This window comes from Rosa chinensis, chromosome 7, assembly GCF_002994745.2.
Source record: "Rosa chinensis cultivar Old Blush chromosome 7, RchiOBHm-V2, whole genome shotgun sequence".
Lineage (NCBI taxonomy): Eukaryota > Viridiplantae > Streptophyta > Magnoliopsida > Rosales > Rosaceae > Rosa > Rosa chinensis.
In genome coordinates this window covers 1,087,368-1,107,772 of record NC_037094.1, presented here as the reverse complement: position 1 = coordinate 1,107,772, position 20,405 = coordinate 1,087,368, and the positions used below count along the sequence as shown (strand labels likewise).

Below are 20,405 nucleotides of genomic sequence, written 5' to 3'. Positions count from 1 at the left end.
TCTATGCCACTATTCGAGCTATTAAATCCAATAAAGTCATGAGATAAGATCTCTTGGATTTAAACACATATTGGCTTTGTCACGACATGATAAGTCATCCTGGTCATAATATGATGATCCGTCTACAAAATACTTCACATGGACATCCATTCTTTTGAGAGAAACGCAGCACGAATCAAAGGTTGATTCCTGAACTAAGTATGACCGCCGCTATCCATCACCAGCCTAGGTTGACACAGTCCCTATCCATAACGCCATGGATGACGTCCATTATGGTGATGGCGCCCCAGGTGATACTGCAATCACTAACTTTGCTTCGAATAGCGTTTCAGCCGCTTAAGCCCAACCAAAATCTTGATTAGTTGCTTCTAAGATCTTTCGCTAGTATTACAAACCTCGTTCCTTAGGAAAATTCAGACTGAAACCGTCCTATGAAAAATAATGATAAGAAAATACTCATTCTGTTCTTACATAAAATTCATGGGGATTTTGTAGACTGATTCAACCAACTTGTGGACGTTTATAAATTTCATGATGTTGGTTCACACTGATCACGTGGTGTGTCATTGTCCACCTGTAAATGCTACTTATACTACACTCCTAGCACATATCATATGGCAACAGGCTCACTCCCCAGATCATCATATTTAGTCAACTGGACTTAACAATGCTAGAGAGTTTACATAGAAGACTTTCTATGGTTATTGCAATAGGACTTATGTTGGACATTATATTATCATGTACACACCTAAATGGTCTCGCGGAAAAGACTACGATGGTAGTCCGGATATTGGTAATGCGCACCAATCTCTTTATATCCGCTTCGGGTGATTTGTCTACCACCCACCGCCACTGAATCTACTTATGCGTTATAGCTAGTGACTGGGTACCAATATCGTACTTACGCATATTTGAGTGTGCCATTTATGTGTCAATTGCGCCGCTACAACGCACTATGATAAGTCCTTACAAATGAATGTGCAATTACATTGGATTTGAGATTTCAACAATCGTCTGCCACTTAAGGCCTTGCTAGGTGATCTCTTTACCGCATGTCTTGCGGATTGTCACTTTGATGAGACATTTTTCCCGTCGTTAGGGGGAGATAAGAATACGAACATTGTGGTTTGAAGTCTACCACAAATGAAGTTACGAGCATTTATGAGGATAATGTTGTTTGCTTTAGACAAATGAAGTAATGCTAGATCAAAAGCGACAATATCAAGCATAATAAGCTACAATAGGCTCTCCTCAAGATCAAAGTGAACTAGGTTCGATCTGAGGACAGTGTGGCAGATTTGCTCACTAAGTCATTGCCTAAATTCCACTTTCGAGAAACATGTTGGTAGCATTATTTGCCGAAGTTATCCGAACTCCCATTGCTGTAGTCATCAGGGGGAGATGCAGACATCAGGGGGAGATGTCTACATGTATGGTTACGAAACGTGAATGGTGTGTTGTGCTCTTTTTCCCTTTCGACCGAGGTTATTTTTATCACACAGGATTTTTGTTACTTGACAAGGTTTTTAATTAGGCAACGAGAGAATCATCACATTTGGGCAACACAAGGGGGAGTGTTCAAGTAAATCCAAAATATTTGTCTGGCCCAAACTTTAGGTTACTTGAACTAGTTGTAATCGGGTTTTGAATTAGAGATGTTCTCGGAGATATTTATAGATATCCGCTTAATTGTACGATTATCTTTCCTTATACAACTCTGATTCTATGTCTTGTAATTCTTTATATTATCAATGAAAGTACGACTCTTTTCTCTCAGTTTCAATTTTCCTTAAACAAGTGGAAAGCCTCCCAACTTCTATTCATCTATTGCTGATGCTAGTGACAGCCGAATATCTGGGCCTTCTCGCCCTTATTGCTAGTACCAGACCAGGCCCCAACCAATAAGCAGATAATTAGTCCTTTTCGAATGAATAATGGGTTTCGAAGTTGGAGCATTTTTCTATGGAAACGGGCCCAATGCCGAGCAGCATTTGTGTCGTAGAAGAAGTATCGGGTTTTGGTTTGGTGTGTGTGATGCATGTCAATTTGTTTAACATAAGAAGTGTGGAAATATGTTAAAAACTTAAAATTATGTCGAAATTTTTATATGGGTAAAGGGAGAAAAATTATAGTCCTACGAAGACGAACCTCAGTTGTTTGATACTTGGAAGCCATGATTTGCTTGCTTGGCGGGAAGGAAAACATGAACAACTTTGTCGACGATCTATTCATGGACAGGTGAATCCCATAATTCAATTTTTTGAATTTCAGATTCTGAAGAATAAGTTTACTTTCAAAATCTTGGCTATGATACTAGTCACATTTGATGTGAATGGGTGTTTCAGCTTGTTATCAGTTCTACTTTGAGGAACATTACCTAGCTAGGTTAGGTTGTTGTCTGGTTGAATTCATCTTAATGTTTCCATATGTAAGTTCGATAGTCACATGTTTAGCATAGGAAACAAGAAGATTGAGACTGGTATAAACAGAGCTGGGGTTTGGTGCTGGCTTCAAATATGGCTGAGACTAGTATCACTTGATTGATTAGGTATTTAAAGAAAAGAGATTATTTACTAGGATGATTTTTCATGAACTCCAACACTCTCTCGGCTTCAGATTAAATTCTTGCAACTTCTCTTTCATGGAACTTCGATAATAATCATAATATTCCCTTACCTAGTGAGTGTCTTTTTTTCTCATGTGATTTGTGCAGCATAGAAGGTACACACACTAATTTTATTGCAAATATAATAGATGAATTCGATTTTTATACCTTCTTGTTTATCGATTTTTGGAAACAATTAATGAACAGAACTGTTAAAAACATATCATAAACATATGCAACAGAGGAAAGCAGAGATCTGCATAAATTCCATCACCCATCGTATACGGTAGCATTTGCAATTGTATAAAGAAGGCTTATTATAATGCACTTTTATATAGTCTGCCCTGAAAAAGTGAAAATGAGCTAGAAGCTTGAGATGTACCCAACAACATATGAAAATGGGTACATGCAACTTACTCAGTTTTTATGATGACAAGAGCCCCAAATTGTTCAACCTATTTAATGAGCTACAAGCTTAAAACCAACCAGTAGTCGAATAAAAGTACATACATTGTTGGTTCTGTTATACATATATATGAACAAACCAACCCAGCCATGAACGAAAACCAGTCCATGTTGATTTCAGTTTCAGGTGGTAGAAGGTTGCAAGCAGCCAATATAATATATAAGACAGAAAACATACATACAGAGAGGCCATTCATGATAAGCCCTTGGAACCAGGAAGATCGATCCATTGCAACTGGATTTCAACTTCACCGCATTCCACATTTTTCAGTCTGAGGCAGAGATCTTGGACGACCTTACCTTCGCTCCAGCGGATGCTGCTCTCTTCAGATAGGCAGTTTTGCCTGCAGGGTTGTACTCTTGTGATAATCGTTCCGCTCGGGATTCCTTCATAGTCCATCTTCAATGCCTCAATATAAGGTACTATGCCGAACTCTGCATCTCCCATTTTGTCGTCCTTGCTGAATGTATCATGATCATACACAGTCTACACACCACGAAGAAACAAATTCACCATCAACAAATTATTAACATTCTCTTTTATGAACAAATAGTTGGATTATATGTTGGGCAATAGAAGAAGCAGTTACCAGCTTGACTGGAATAGAAGGGTCCGTAACAGAAAGAGTAAGATCTTCATTCCACTCCGGATTAACATCCTTTTTAATCACACGAGTCTTCAGTTTCTGCAGATTATGACCATAATGGTCAAACTAAATCATACGGCAACAAAAGTATAAAGGGAAAAGAAACCATTTCTCAAGCTGCAAAAGCACAAGCGAAGTAAGGCTTTATCAAGCTGTTTAAGAACTAATCTAACACTAAAACTACAACCTTTTTCCTTATTTCCAAAACAAGAGTCAAACTTAGGAACAAAGGGTTGCAACAATTTGTGATGGTATGACCGCCTGAATCAAATTGAAGCTATTCTAAGCACCGATCTCCCTAACACAAATAGCTAAAACCAAGAAATCTCCTAGATCGAGTCGAAAAAGTCGTAATCTACCTAAAAAAACATTCTTACATCTTCCAAAGGAACAGACTTTTGTGCTGTATAACAACAAAAGAGCGCAAATTATTGACATTCTCAACAATATATATATATATATATATATATATACACACCATGCAAGAACAACAGAGAGAGCACAACAAGAAGAACCAAGAACAGAGGTGGAAACTTGATGGTGGGAAAAGATGGAACAAGTGGTGGGTACCTGTTTACCCATCTTGATGACGATGTAGGGATCGCTGCTACGGACGTCACGGACGGCGAGGTTAACGCCGCGCTTGACGCGGATGCGGAGAAGACCGAGCAAATTCTCCATGAGAGACGCTGCCGACTTTGACCCTCCTTGGTGCTTACCACCACCAGGTGAGTCTGCCATTTTCCTTTGATCTCCCTCTCCCCTCCTTTATACACACCCTCTACCACAATTAATTTCACCAAATCAGCACAATCAAAAATTACCTAACCCACAATGACCTGGTAAATTAATCCAATCAATAAAGAAGAAGATTCATACAATAAACTTATGAGACTGGGCCCACCGAAGATAGTACTAGGAAACACCTTGATTTGATTTTCCTCTTGTTTTTTTGTGTTTGGTATTTTCCAGGGGGAGGGAATTAAGGGACTGATTTTTCTTCTCTTTTTTTACTGTGTTTGTTTGTGGTGGGGCAGAGTGGGGGAGGGAGGTGAAAAGGGTGAAAGTTTTTTACTGTTTTGGTGGGGAGGGAGGAAAGGTGACCGGAACTTCCGGTAGGCAGTTGAGGGAGGCAATGGACAAGATTTAATTATGGGGGAGGTTGAGGGTTGACTTGACAAAGATGTTGTGGACCGTTATTCCCGGGGTCTTGATGCCGGACATTACTATTGTCGTTTATCGTGGCGGCGACACTCTCCACCCACAAGAATGGGGTAATTTTCGAGAGATTATTTTAGTTTGGGAGGGTACTATGTGATCTACACTCTTGCCTTGAATTGTGTCAGAATGTTGTTATTCTATTCGTCTGAGTTATTATATGAAATTGCTAGATAATGTAATAGATTATAATTACTTGTAAATTTTTATTAGTGTAATGGGTTTAAAAGTGTTGGTTCATAAAATAAACTAAAATCAGAATAACGTCACTCGCTAATTAGCAATCCACTAGGATTGAATTATTCAATAATATATAGAGTATCCTTCTATTGAATCTATTAAAATGGTGCAATTCTATTGGTATGAATCATCACATGGTACTAGAAAGATCGAAGAGTAATTTTTTTTTGTTTAAGAAATGAATTGGACCAAAACTAGAATAGTTATGCTTCATAATCAGCAATCTACAGGTATTGGCATACAAAAGTTGAAAATTTCATTCCTATTATAGAGACACAACCATTAGCATTCCCGACTAAACATTGTTAAAAGGTTGAGACTTGAGATAATTCAACAAAGAAACACTATTAAATAGTCGTAAAATGTGGTAAGCAAATATACTTGATTGTGCTCAAACCTTTTTTTTTTGGACAAAGATAATTTGAAATCTTTTACATCATTTTTACATATATAGTCCTTTTGACATTTTGTTGTTGTCGATGAGGATTAAAATTGAACATTGCACCAGTAGAGGCCTAGATCTACAGCAGGGACTGGTATAAGAACCAATTCAAGTCAAAGAAAAATTCAGTCCATTCTTCTTTGTATAAGAAAAAGAAAAAAAAGTCGAGATATAATTGAACTTCATTACCAGTAGAGTTTATAGCCTATCTTCACTTCAGAAATAGTCAAAATTATAGTTTAGTATTTTGATCAGTCAATTAGAACATTTCCAATTCAATTATCAAACTTGAATTCAAACCAACACACTCAACCATTAAACTATTGATGGTATCTTCTGCATTGCTTAATCTCACTGATTTGAGACATGTAGTCCATGGCCATGATATATACCATTTAATTAATTTGGTACAAGAAAGACACAAAGTTGTTCGAACTACTTCTATTTTAAGTGGATCATAATTTGCGACTTGTTCAAGAAAGGAGTTCGAGTGACTCTTATGGCACCTCATTTTCTGATCAATCAGTCCTTGGGTTTCTCTACTTTCTCTTGACAAGATCGAGCATACTATTAAGCTTGCTTAAGCTTATCCTTGTACCTGAATTGTGTTGCACATAAATTTTCAACCCCTCATTTTCAATGTCCTTTTGGGCCAATCAAACAATTTCATTGTGTACGGCTTTTCATCTGGCCTCATATTCATCCTAATAAATTCCACATAATGCTTCACATGTATGGTTTCTCATGTATTGATCCTAATAATAATAATTTCACAAGAATCCTAGGAATCCTTCACAAGGTGGGACACCGAAGTGACTTTGTACAATAAGCAAAACAAAAACCGAACCGAACTCTTTTGGACCCGATATTCTGAGCCCAGTTCTCCAATACAAAACCCGGCCCACTGCAAAACCCAACCCCACAAAACCCCTCCATCACATTCCCGCGCTTCCACTGAGCAGTACCATATGGAACCCTGGGAAGAAGCTCTCGACGTAGACGACGACGTTTCGGAGCTCCCCTCTTTCTCTCTTCGCCCTTGCAACCACTCTTCCTCTCCTTCCCTAAACCCCCTACCCAAACCCTCCTCTCCATCTCCGGCCCTCATTCCGGGCCCCGCCGGCGCCGTTCAGGCCGCGATGCACCGCCGCTCCCAGACCTCCTCCTCCTCCTCCGACGAGCCGATTCCGACGCAGGAGTTCATAAGGAGAGTCTTCGAGAACGGCGACGAGGAAGACGACGATTTCGCCGCCGATTCTTGGCTCCACGCTCTCGATTCAGAAGGCGGTGGCGGCCCTCGGACCCCTTTGGGTTCGATCAAGAAGGGGCTTGGCACTCACAGAGTAGCTAAGGTAGTTCTATTACGTCGTCGTTTTGGTGTCAATTGGAAATTTTGTGATCTGGGATTTGGGGTTGGAATATTAGAATTGGGAGCACTTTGAGAAAAATTGGAAACCCTTAATCTGTATTAGGCAAATTAGGTGTTAAAGATTGGAGCTTTGTTAAAATTGCGAAACCGATTGAGTAGAACTGAGTCAGTGATTCTTGTGGTTTTCTGTTTTTGCTGGTTGATTAGGTTGTTGCTATGATCAAATCTTGCACCCCAAATGGTCTTGGTGATCTCATGTTGACTTTGAAGGTGAGTGTGTGTATGAATGTGTGGTTTTTCTGTGGTTATTCGTTGGTCTTAGCCGTCAACTAAGAACTAGATTTGCTTCCCCAAATTTTCACTTTGTGCCACTAGAGATACCAATGTGGCTGAATTTTTGCATTCAGGATCCTACAGGTACAATTGATGCTACCATCCACCGCAAAGCCCTTTCTGAGGGAGAGTTTGGGACGAGCATTTCTGTGGGTGCGGTTTTGGTTCTGCAGAAGGTTGGATTTTCTGATGTCTCGTTTACAGTTTGAGTTTCACTGATTATAATTATCTTTAGTGAGTTGTGATTTAGATACTCATGTCATTATCAACACCATGGGAATAACTAATGAATGCTTGTTATCAGGTTGCTGTGTTTTCCCCCTCACACTCTGCATGTTATCTTAATGTGACGGTGAGCAACATTGTCAAGGTGCGTGCTCTTTTTGGTCTGGACAATTATTAGAGTACTGTAGAAACATAGGCAAAGAAAGGCATCTTTGATTGGTTAGGAATATGTTTACAGAGCCCGGCCATCCATTTTTCTCATCACTTTGCTTGAGCTTTTAGAGGGTTGCTATTTGATGATCTTCATATTCACTTGGATGTGTTTGATCACTTGATGAAGGAAAGCCCTTAAAAGCAGAGTTAGAGGGCATCGTACAATCAATATTTGATGTGCTTGATCAAGTCCTTAATCACATATCGCATTTCTGGGGCACTAATATTCTTGACACATCGCTCTCCCTTTCTTTTTCAATATTGCAGCAATCTTAAAATAAACATAAGATCTCCTTGTGTTGGAGTTGGAGTTGGTCACAAGTATTTATTTTCCTATGAGCCACCAAACCAGATACACTCACACCACATCCCCATTCTTTCTGTTTTCTTGTTATTTCATTTGAAGTTTACTGATGAAATGTTTCATTTACAGGTCATTTCCAAGGATAGTGGGCCTCTTGCCACAAAAGATTTTCCAATTTCGTCAGTTAATACTCCTGCTCTCATCTGTGGTAAGTCAAACTTATAAGTAGGCAATATTCTTATATTCAATCTGCTTGTATTAAAGAGAAAAGTTGCTTCTCATTTTTATGTTGCCTGTGGGTGTGAGAGATGAGATTGTAACATGAATTCTTATGTTTCTTAGTAAAACTTAATTGTTTTGTACCTCTTTGTTCTTTACAGCAGAAAATAGTAAAATGTTACGGATGCCACAAGAAAAACTCCTCCCATCACAGGATAGTACTCAGCGAATCATGAAATGTCTGAGACAAAATTCCAAGGTGATTGGGAGTGAAAATATTGAGAAGCATATGGAAACTGGCCACGCGGCACCAGGAAGGATTTTCTCTGCTCATGTGCACTCTGGAAGCCAATTTGCTGCTGTAGAGATAGAGCCTTCATTGGTGGAAAAGGCTATGCCTAATGGAATCACTAAAATGTCTGTTAGAGAGGACATTATTGATACAGAACAAGTAACTGGGGTTGCTGAGGAGCTCAGAATGGCTGAAGAGGACAATTCATCAAGCATCATCCAACCCATTAGTGGTTCAGCAAACTCGACTGAGATTCTTGATAATCATGGGAGAATAACAGGAGCAAAAAGGCCAAGGCAGCCACTGAGCTTAACAACTGCGCTCCCAGACTACACAGAAGAACAACTAAATCTGTTTGACTTTGACTGAGGCTTACCTTGATACTCAGTTGCTTAGAATCATACAAGTACATGTAATGACCTGAATTCGAGCCGCAGACTTGTAAATAGGATGCATTAGACGTTGTCATATTGTTTTGATGCTAGTTCAACATTTGTTTGCACGCTGAATCAAATGACAAAAAGTTTGCCAAACCGAAACTTCTCAACTTTCAAAACCACTGAGGCCCAGTTTGGGGGTATACGTAAGCATATATAACTTTTAGCTTATGAAAGCTGTTACTTGGATAGGAAGAAAGAGAGATGGAGTGGAGACCGATAAACTTGACGGAGCCGGAGGCCATGGACGTGTTGAGGCAAGTCAAATTAATTGGGGTGAAGATCGATCTAGACGAAGTTTCTCGCGCAAGGGCCATCGAGGCCGTCGATTCGTTCCTCAAACAATACGAGGAATGTTTTTGGTCAATAGTGATCGCCGAGATCAGCACAGCGATCAGAGAAGAGCTCCTAAAATCTAGGAATGTGATCGACGTCGAGTTGGTTAGACAAGTTGTTGAGTATCTTTCAAACGGCGGCGTGGAGAAGAAGGAGGAGGAAAGTTTGGAGGAGAAGAAGAAGGAGGAATCGGATCAGGAGTTGGAAGAGGAAACGGATGAGGATTCCGATGATGATGATGTGGAGGCGGTGGCGGTGGCTGAGGGGAAAACGGAGGTGGGGATGGCTTATGAGGAGGAGGAGATTGATGATTTTAATGATCCAACAACGAGAGAAGAATGCATGGAGGATCTGTTGCTTGTGTGCAGTCGGATGGGATTGAGTATGAAACAAGGCGATGAGGGGGAGATCCTGGATATGATGATTCCCTACATTCTTGGATGCCCTATGTATCGCAACGGAATCACAATTTTCATGGCAAGGGTGAGAGAGCATATTGATAGGTGTAGCACCCTCAATGATTTGGAGACGGTGAAGAACGCCCTCAAGAGTAGAATTTTTCTAGAGGAATATGAGGACTGGAAAAAAGAGCAGACCATCACCAGTACTAGGGTGTGTAAACTTCTCTTTTAGTTTATTTGTCTATTATGTTGACCTCGTTGACACAGAATTGCTTTAGCCTTGTAACTTCTCTTTTATTTTATTTCTCAATTCCTAGTTTTCTTATGTTGACCTCTCTGCAGGAAAAGGAGGATAAGGTTGATGTTAAGGACCAAGTTCTGAAACAGGAGGAGGAGGATAAGGCTGATGCTAAGGACCAGGTTCATCAACTGGTAATGCAGAAATCCTTTCCTCTTAAATATATATATATACTATTAAGAACCACAGGCACAAAGCTAAACAAGAAACAACTAATTTTAGTAGATTGCTAGGCTTCCTAGCTAGGTTCGTTCATATAGTTGTTTTCCTAGGCTTCCTGGCTAGGTTCATATAATTGTTTCTAGGTTAATTAATTCTCGCTATTACCTACTATTTTACCTGCAGACTTTTTTCATCTGATCTCCAAAACCTATTCTTTTTGTGAGGGTGGTAACCAAAGAATGGACCCCAAGTCAAGTTCTGCTGGCTATAGTGCCTAACTGCCTATTTCATTACTTATTAGTGTCTGCACCACCCCTATTCCTTCAAATTTGTTCGGAAACCTCTTAAGGAAGCAATAATATTTGAGTCTTTTCCCCTCTGAAAAGGTTTACAAATGTCTGATAGATTGACTAATCGCTAATGGCTGTGAGAATGACCATGTGCCTCTTTACTGATGTTGATACTTTTCTGAAGCACTTGCTGGTCTCTTATTGTGCTTTTTGTCTCGCTTTGTGGTTTATAGAGGATTGTTTGTTTTTATTTTGTTGATAGTCCAAAAAATAAGTTGGTATTCATGTATTGGACGGGATGTTAGGATATATGAGTCTTGCGAATGAGAACTTTCAGAATTTTGGTAGCCTAGCTAATCTATTTTGAAGGTGATTTGTTGCTAACAGTTGTTGTGTTAATTATGCTTCTGCGTTTAGTCTTAGTTTTCTTCTTTTTCTTGATCCAGTTAAAGAATAATATCCTACCGATTAAAGAAGAAGGGATTGCCACCCACATGAACCAGATAAAACAAGAAGAGAAAAGGTGAGTTGTTACTTTCTCCTACAAGCCATATATAGGTTCTTTTATCACATTTTTTGGTTTCCTCTTTAATTTAAATAAATATGGAGTATCTTTCTATTATGCTTTATATGATTTTTTATTTTATTTTACAACTCAGGGAATGTGGAGATTTGATAGAAATTGAAGAATGCGAGACTTTAACCCCCTTGAACCTGCCAGAACAAGCAAAAGAAAGTAAGGGCAATGCTTATTCCTGCATCAAAGAAAGTTTGGAAAGGGGTGAAGCTAATAAGAGAAAGCTTGCCTAGATCTAGCCCCAGTATTTTGTTTAGTATGTTCAAGATTGGGAGTTTAATTAGTATGTAATAGTTTGGAAAAAACCGAACTCCTATTGCAAAGAAAGAAAGAAATGCTGTTTTTTGTTTTGTTTCTCGATTACATGAGAATTTTGCGTTACCTTAACTCCATAACCTCCCTTGTACGTAGTTGTAGGTTGCCTGGAAATCATGTCCATTTCTTCTAAATTTGTTTCCAAGATTGGGCTAAGGATCATTGTAACATGCGCCATAGGCGTTGGTGTTGCTTTTGGAAGTTGGAATTGCATCTGGGTATAATGCAAAGGATCACATTCCAATTATTGCACCCGTCTTTGAGCATTTATCTTTCGGCATGCTTTTGAGCAAGCCATGCATTGTGACTACCAAAAAGTTGAGCTACCAAAAAGAAATTAAGAAGTTGGAGAAAATGATATCATAATTTTTTTTTGGACAGAATAATAGAGATTTCATTTAATCCCAAAGCCAGAACTGCACATACAAATAAACTCCATATGCTTGTACCATAACTCAGTGGTCAAGCAGGTAAGAGAATACAGGTACCATCCACTAATACATTGTCGCTCAGATATTCAAGAACACAACTACAAATCTCAGCTTACACTAAGAAAACTATCTTGAATCTCCCTTCGTCAATGCACTCAATTGTGGTACTTCAGAAGATTCATTAACTTGGTGTAAAAAAGAAATCATAACCGTGCAAACTTATGTTGACTAAGCCTGGCCAGCCTACTTGGGCCGAAGCCCACTATCTTCCCCAAAAATATGGAGTTATTGGAAAAGTAAAAACATAAACCATAAAGCAATAATTGAGCCCAAAAGAAAAGCCAACCCAAGGTCCAAAAGGAACAGCCCATCTCAGGCCCAGACACCACCTCCTTTGCTAGGGCAAACGCTGCACAGCTGCAAACGCGACCACCACCCCTGCCATAACCGCCACCACCCGTCCAAGCACACCCCAGCTGTTTGCCACCTTGACGACGCTCCAAGAGGTCCGAGAAAGACCCCACGTACCGAACACAAACCCAAATCCCGGCCACCAGATGTGGATCCGCAGCACCCCAAGCCGTCGATCTCCCCCTTCACGCCGCCGCCGTATTGGACTTGTGCCACGACCTCCAAAGCCTCAGATCTGCAATCTAGAATCTGACATCGACCTCCCACCGGAAACCTAATCCCGACGATCCCAGAGAAACTCAAGCTTGCAAGAGCCACCCAGCTCCATTGAAGGAATACTCCCCGCCTGGTTGCACTCACCGCATTCTGACGAGACCAAAGGCCCGGCTCGGCTCCCGCGCCACTGGACGAGACTAAGATGAAGGGAACGAAACCCTAAATTAGAGGAAGACGGCAGTCTCTTTTGCAATAGTAGTTAAATTGAAGACAAAATGACATAAATGAATACACTAGTACTTTAGAGATTGGAAGCAAATTAATTGATATCATAATGGCTATGCTCAACCATGATCAAATGCTTTAACGGTCAGCTCAAAGCTTAGAATTCCTATAGCATAGAATATTTAGAGAAACAAAATTGACTAGTTACATATACTGTGATAATTAATGTAAACAATAATAATCCAGGAATAATATTCAGGAAAAAAAAAAGACCTTGAGCCCCCAAGAACCCACTCACTCTAGGAATAATATCACTACAGGAAAAGAGGTCATTTACGGCGCGCAAAACAAACATATGAACTCAATCTATGGCCAGAAATGATGGAGCCAAACCTATTGCTGTCAACATTGGTGCCATTCCTCTCAATGGGGCTTCAAGCTGCAAAACATGACTTCCGAATCTTCTGCAAAAACTTACTACTGCATATCACCCAAATCAACAATAAAAAGAATAAGAAAACTCCATTTAGCAATGTTCTTTTAGTTAGACAATTTAGCAACCTTTAAACAGTATTGACAATCAATAGTTTGACCGCAAAACTAATTTATAAGGTAAGATAACAATACCTATGACATCTTGAACCTGTTTCCATCCCACATGAGAAATGTAAAGTAACCCCTGCAATTAAGAAACTACATATATCAAGGAACGAATGTGATGAAGATGCTGGATCAGTGCCAAAACAAAAAGAGATTGTTGATGTCATAATTTGGTTCGACAAATACTTTTGACTTTTCAACCCATTTCACGTGGTACGTGTTGAAATGTCAAAGAGTCCACGTAGGACTCTGACCTTTCGATGCACTTAAACCTTTCATCGAGAAAGAAAAGATATCCCTAAGATGGAAATAATCATGACTAGTGAGATGCCTCACTTTGGTACTCCAAGTCTTCAACCTTGGATCTCCACCTCTTAAGTCTTGGACGGTCACCATGTGATTAACTCACCATCTTGGATGGCAAGGCAAAAGCATATCACGACCTCACTACTAGAATAGCACAGTCCAAAGGAACCAAGAGTCTCAACCCCCAAGACCAAGAGTTCAACCCCCAAGCTTAGAAGCCTCGACCTCTAAGGATCATGACCACGAGCTCCAAGGCTAAAGCCTCGACCTCCAAGCTCACGCACATGTAATCGTCATGATGAGACATGGAGCATCAATCAAAGCAAAATCTCACCAACCATGCCACGTGTCAAGTTCCGACATAAGGCATGGCCTAAGAGTAATTCCAGGAAAAGGGAAGCTTGGATAGGCGACACCTGTCCCTGACCCTTCACCAACCATATCGGACCACATTGTGGTGACATCTGTCACGTACCAACTCTGTCAGCCCATCCCGGAGTGTCAGTAGGCAGAGAGTGGGAGGCTGACACCCCGATTTTATGGGATTGAGCCATGCCTTTCCCTTTCCACGTCAACTCTCTTCTCCTATAAATACCCAGCCTTCACAAGGCTGATGGGGGGACTTCAACTTTCTCTTCTCTCCGAAAGCTATGCCAAAATGCATAGTCCTTTCCATAGAGCTCCGCCAACTCGAGGTGGTGGAAGCCCAACATCAGGTGGAGGAAGCCCGACGTGAGGCCATCAGTTCCACCCAAGAAAGGAGCTTGGAAGCCCAACATCAGGTGGAGGAAGCCCAACATCAAGTGAAGGAAGTCCGAGACGAGACTATCAGTTTCACCCAACAAGGAGCTTGGAAGCCCAACATCAGGTGGAGGAAGCCCAACGTGAGGCCATCAGTTCCACCCAAGAAAGGAGCTTGGAAGCCTAACATCAGGTGGAGGAAGCTCGACGTGAGGCCATCAGTTCCACCCAAGAAAGGAGCTTGGAAGCCCAATATTAGGTGGAGGAAGCCCAACATCAGGTGAAGGAAGTCTGAGACGAGATTATCAGTTTCACCTAACAAGGAGCTTGGAAGCCCAACATCAGGTGGAGGAAGCCCGACGTGAGGCCATCAGTTCCACCTAAGAAAGAAGCTTGAAGCCCAACATCAGGTGGAGGATGCCCGACGTGAGGCCATCAGTTCCACCCAAGAAAGGAGCTTGGAAGCCCAACATTAGGTGGAGGAAGCCCAACATCAGGTGAAGGAAGTCTGAGACGAGACTATCAGTTTCACCAAACAAGGTAGCTTGGAAGCCCAACATCAGGTGAAGGAAGTCCGAGACGAGACTATCAGTTTCACCCAACAAGGAGCTTGGAAGCCCAACATCAGGTGGAGGAAGCCCGACGTGAGGCCATTAGCTCCACCCAAGAAAGGAGTTTGAAGCCCAACATCAGGTGGAGGATGCCCGACGTGAGGCCATCAGTTCCACCCAAGAAAGGAGCTTGGAAGCCCAACATTAGGTGAAGGAAGCCCAACATCAGGTGAAGGAAGTCCGAGACGAGACTATCAGTTTCACCAAACAAGGTAGCTTGGAGGCCCAGCATCAAGTGAAGGAAGCCCGAGGCCATACCTTCAGTCATAAGAGGTGAACGACCATGGCTAGGCACAGGACCACCAGGGCCTACCTTCAGTCACAAGTGGATGACCAGGGCTACTCACGTAGTCAAACTAATCGAAGGAAAAGATAGGCCCACTTGAAGAAAACAACCCCACCACTTTACACTTGGATTTCAACGGAACTTCCATTGACTCGTTGATGCTGAAATTGGCACAAACAGAGATCAATAGCAATCATATCAAATACCTCATAAATTCAAAATGCAAGCTCTCATTCTCTTCCAAGCAAAACTAGACTACTCAATACGCTTATTGTCCTGCATGAAAAACCGTTAACCCTTTAATAGAGTTGCAGTACAAGGTTAGGAATACAGATTATACAGTATTTATACCAGTCTAAGCTGTTGATACAAGAGAAACATATTGGAAATGGAAGGCGCTGAAGAGGGAAAAAGCTCTTATATCCAAATCTTGCCAGGGATTGTTGTGGAGAACAAATTGAGATATTCTATTCCACCAACCCACAATTATTATTTCCTATCTTATTATTTTTCATAATTATACCATTATATTGAGAATATCCATTGTCACTGATAAAACAGTATCAGCATAGAAACAAGCATAGCAAAAGACAGTAACGACAAACTCAGCCTGATGATCTATGTAACCAGTTCTTTGCATTCAATTCCCTTATTTACAAGGTAACTGCAACTTTAAACCACAAACAATTTTAAACTTACTCTGGTTAGAGCATCACTTCCAGTAATATCCAAAGTTCTGAAAAATAAAAAACGATAATGAAGACTGAGAAAGTGAGAAGTAACTTATCATTCAAAAAACTTCAGAAAATCTAGATGAACATTTCAGATTGTGGCAAGTTTGAACAATAACCACTATCTTCTCGGCACTGTCACAAATCTTATCAAGTTTGGCCTCAGATAAACCTTTAATTCCGATTAATTTTTGCCAGACAACAATCACAATAAGGAATCCAACTTGAACATTGTGAGTAAACCAATCTAAAAGAAAATCCCTCAATGCACATTCACAAGTAGATAAACACAAAAATTCTACCAAACTACACAATAAACTAAATCCAGCCAATCAGGTTCTTAAACCCTGAAGCACAATCAACTCATCAATCCCAATCTACTCCAAACAACACCACATTTAGCATATTCACAACAAACGAGCACCGTAAACCACACCAAACAACTCCGATCTCAAACTCTAACTGAGCTTTAGCAAATTCACTATGATCGAAGCAGAAAGCAACAAATTACAAAAGCTAACGGACGCGTGGAGGAAGGAGAGAGAGGTAGTAGTACAGAAAAAGTGTACCTTGGTGAGACAGAGCAGGTTGGGCGTGGCCTTGGCTGCAGCGGCGGTGGAGGATTTCATTCCGGATTGGCGGAGATATAGGATTTTCAGTTGGCGGCGACGAAGATTTCCTTCTTTTCTTCGCCTTGATTTTCTCCGGGACTGAAATCCGTGGACTGAGACTAGACCAGAGAGAGCGAGAAGTGAGAATTTGATGAGATTGGTTTTGGAATTTTGCAGCGGAGGATTGAGAGAGAGAGAGAGAGAGAGAGAGAGAGAGAGAGAGAGAGAGAGGTCTTTTGAGATCAATTAGCTCTTCATTTTTCAGGAGGGAAGTCTTAAAAATAAGGGGCGCACTGGATTTCCACACGGCTACACTACAAGCACCCCATAAATTCTATTAAAACTATGAGTTTTACAGCGTACATTGCAAATACGCCTTTGTTTTTGTAAAAATAGTGCAAGATTTACGGCATGGCGCGTCGTGAATAATCAGTTTTCCTGTAGTGTACTTCTTCCACCCACCTAGGTGGGTGCTCACCTGGGGTCTTCAACGTTGCGTGCAATACACGCGCTGTTAGGTCAAAAAACGTCTACATCGGTAAAACTGATTTTTACTCCACTCACATGCCTTGCACGCGATATCAGGAAGCTGTTTTTTCACTATTTCAAGTGGTTTCTTAGTGGCTGGAGTTCGAGAAATGAGGATGATGGCTTAAATGATTTGATTCATATGCATAATACAAGGGCGAGTATTTGAAGAAGATGGCCCACTACTAGAAAAACACCATTTAAGGACACTGAAACTGTGTCCTTAAATACATACAAGGACTCTTTTTTAAAGAGTCCTCTATCCAGCAGTCATTATAAGTCTCAAACAAAGACACTGAAAACGTGTCCTCTTTTCTATACGAGGACACAGTTTGTGTGTCCTTAAAGCTCTAGATGCAGTGTCCTTAAATCCATAAGAGGACACCTAAATTGCATCCTTATATCTTCTAATAGGTGTCCTCTATTCTATACTAGGACACACAAACTGTGTCCTAAAAGCTCTGAAAATGGAGTCCTTAAAACCATAAGAGGACACAAAAAATACACTCATATGTGTCCTTAAAACTAAAACAAGACACTTAAAAGAGTCATAGAGGACGTTCAAAACGTGTCCTTAAAACTTGTAAAAAACCCAAAAAAAAAAAAATTAATTAATAATAAAAGGAAGCTTTCTCCAATTGTACACCCCTCAAAATACACCACCAAATGCAATATTAACTGAATCAAAATACACCATATGCAAACAAATTTATAAAGTATAACAAATTACAGTTCAACAATTCTAGTCAAGTAAATCAATGTCCTGCACCTTGTCGGTTTATAATTGCTTAATCTGCTTCCCAATATCTTCAATTATAACCTGATAAATATAGCACAAACCAATATCAAGTACATATTAACACTCCTGGAGCGTACTTGTGAAGACAGATACAACACAATGAGGTTATGAACATTAAGGATGAAACTGGAGCGTACTTGCCATTCAGTCTGTCCTTCCGCATTTTTTGTCTACAGGCTTTAGAATGAAACACATTGCACGATCCGGACCTCAGACTGTGATGGAAACAGTACAGATAATTCAAAATTGCATCATCAAGAAGAGAGATCGATGGAAAAACTACATGGGACATGATGAATACAACTTTTATCTCACATCAATAAAAAATAAAAAATAAAAACTCAAAAACTGTACATGGGTAGTAATATATAAATTTCTGTTTCACAGGTCAGTAAGAAATAAGAATAGAACTGAAAATATAGGTACCATTTGTTCAACCCAGTTTTCTTGAGAATCTCGAAATTTCTAAATAAGCCATCAATGCCCACTGAGATGATAACAACAACAAAAAATGAGTTCTTTCTTGAAACAAAGATACTTATAATAATTATTATACTCATTTTCTTGAAACAAAAATGAGTATAATAATTATACTCAAATGAAAGGAAAACCGCATTTAAGTTGGTTAGTGTACTTGCATCAACATCTCCATACTTAAAGATTCCCACAGGAAAATGGACCTATTTGAAAATGCGCAAAACAGAAATGAGATGCCTTTATATACAAACATCACAGCAATGTCATCCTCTTAGTCACACACACATGAAAACAATACCTCAAAACTGAACTGAAAATGGAGAACACAGAAAAATACTCACAGGCACACCGAAACAGAAACGAATACTTGACAACTGGAATTCAACGATTTCCCATATCTGATTACACAAAGCTGAGCTTAAATGCCAACCCTCACAAAACCTACAAAGAAAAATATCAATCACCCACAAAACCAAAGTCAAAAGTGCATGCATTGAATTCAAAACTAACCAACAAAGGTCTAGATAGCAAAAACACCTATGAAAGGCGGTGTTTTTTGCCGAGCCTCTGACTAATCTATTCATGACAAACAGAAATATTAAAGGGGATAGATATTGAACCACACTGAAATATTAAAGAACCCAATGATGTAAGAGCATCATGACAAATTGACAATGCAGAATTTTGAAACTAAACCCAAGAGCAAGCCTTCCTTTTTCTCCACAAAAAATTATAACATGCAAGTATCATAAGTTCCAATAGGTAAGAGCTTGCTCTTATCTAATGCAATTCCAATTCAAAATATACCAAAGAATGATAGTCAACAAAACGAAGGCAGCATTTATTTTGAATTTACAAAATGAAAACGAGAGCTTATCATGGCCATTAGCAGCAGCTGCCTGGGTAAAGTACATCATCTAACACAGCTGAATTCACTAAATTTGTTGTTGCATCAGTGAGCATGGCACTGTTGTGTAAGCCTGTAAGGAATCACAAGCCTGTACATCATCTTCAGGCCCATTCCTTTTCTGTTTCCTTGAGATATTGTTTTCTGCTTCTGCAAATGAGTCTCAACTTCAACAAGTCAGATTAATACTACCTCTGCTTGTAGTAGTGAATGTGAAAGCTGAAAAAGCAGTACTTAATACTTCAATTGAAATAAGAAAATAGGGTAATGTACCTCCTTATTTGTTTGAAATGAGACTGGAAGCCCCGACTCATTCATTTGTCTAGTAAGTTCCATATCCTCTGGCAAAGTTCCACATTCTGAAACCCAGAAATTCCACCTAAAAGGTTTAAGACTACTACAGACACATAATATACTTGCACCTATCATAATCATCATTATCACCAACATCAAACAAATTTAAAGGACAAATTCTTACAAAAGAAAATAAAAATTAAATCTCTAAGGTCTCATGGACAAAAATTCAGAGAGGATGATGAATCGACGACCTTCCAAAACCTTTTCAATATTCTTATGCTTTGGAATTTTCAGTTTATTAAATAGCGAAATCAATGAAAAATGGGGCGAAAACTAACCTTACCTTCATATGCGCTGTCAATGTCCTGGGCTTGAAGCATAAATGAATCTCAGCAGCCTCAAAGCTTGTAATATTGAAATTGCATAAATAAATCAGTAACAAGTCAAGGACTTTTCTACTCTCAAATATCATCAATTCAAAATATCATCAATTCATCAAGTCTTATAAACAAGATACACTACTTTCAAAAATTGACACAAGAAAAGAATCTCATTGGGTTTTAACATTAAAAAAAATCAATTATATTTGAAACACACACAATTAAGGATTCTGAATGAACCCTCCAGAATACCATCTGATTCCGATCTAGACAGAGAACAAAGCCACCGCCAGTCAATGCTCTTAGATCGATCCTCGTTAGAGGCAATGGAGAGAGCTCGTACATCCTGGTGAAAGAACCCGACGAAGAATCATGAACCAGTACCCTGTACCCACAACTATTACCCAGAACCAAACAGATTTGACGAGAAGAAGAAAAAGCCATAGACAGATCGAGAAGG

The 20,405-nt window shown here is 39.8% G+C and overlaps 3 protein-coding genes and 1 long non-coding RNA gene across 5 annotated transcripts; 2 read left to right on the top strand and 2 right to left on the bottom strand.

The window, feature by feature from the left end:
- Nucleotides 1-2,998: 2,998 nt before the first annotated feature.
- LOC112180866 (protein C2-DOMAIN ABA-RELATED 4) lies at nucleotides 2,999-4,746 on the bottom strand. Its single transcript, XM_024319432.2, has 4 exons — nucleotides 4,597-4,746; nucleotides 4,288-4,498; nucleotides 3,661-3,756; nucleotides 2,999-3,557 (listed from the first exon to the last, which is right to left on the bottom strand). Exons 2-4 carry the CDS (start codon nucleotides 4,456-4,458, stop codon nucleotides 3,264-3,266), a joined length of 561 nt encoding a protein of 186 aa, XP_024175200.1. The 5' UTR covers nucleotides 4,459-4,498; nucleotides 4,597-4,746; the 3' UTR covers nucleotides 2,999-3,263.
- Nucleotides 4,747-6,567: 1,821 nt separating this feature from the next.
- Nucleotides 6,568-9,062, top strand: LOC112175640 (homologous recombination OB-fold protein). 2 transcript variants are annotated; one of them, XM_024313348.2, is made up of 6 exons: nucleotides 6,568-6,969; nucleotides 7,194-7,256; nucleotides 7,394-7,495; nucleotides 7,624-7,689; nucleotides 8,191-8,269; nucleotides 8,445-9,062. In XM_024313348.2, the coding sequence occupies exons 1-6, from the start codon at nucleotides 6,586-6,588 to the stop codon at nucleotides 8,939-8,941; spliced, it is 1,191 nt and encodes a 396-aa protein (XP_024169116.1). In that variant the 5' UTR covers nucleotides 6,568-6,585; the 3' UTR covers nucleotides 8,942-9,062. The 2 variants fall into 2 exon arrangements, with proteins under 2 accessions (XP_024169116.1, XP_024169115.1); XM_024313347.2 differs by having other exon boundaries at nucleotides 8,442-9,062.
- A 108-nt stretch (nucleotides 9,063-9,170) lies between these two features.
- On the top strand, nucleotides 9,171-11,491 carry LOC112175642. Its single transcript, XM_024313350.2, has 4 exons — nucleotides 9,171-9,957; nucleotides 10,089-10,178; nucleotides 10,943-11,019; nucleotides 11,156-11,491. Exons 1-4 carry the CDS (start codon nucleotides 9,214-9,216, stop codon nucleotides 11,304-11,306), a joined length of 1,062 nt encoding a protein of 353 aa, XP_024169118.1. The 5' UTR covers nucleotides 9,171-9,213; the 3' UTR covers nucleotides 11,307-11,491.
- Nucleotides 11,492-13,021: 1,530 nt separating this feature from the next.
- LOC112175643 lies at nucleotides 13,022-15,976 on the bottom strand. The gene is made up of 3 exons (XR_002926561.2): nucleotides 15,915-15,976; nucleotides 15,422-15,491; nucleotides 13,022-13,350 (listed from the first exon to the last, which is right to left on the bottom strand). It is a non-coding gene; the product is annotated as an uncharacterized LOC112175643 (long non-coding RNA).
- Nucleotides 15,977-20,405: the final 4,429 nt, after the last annotated feature.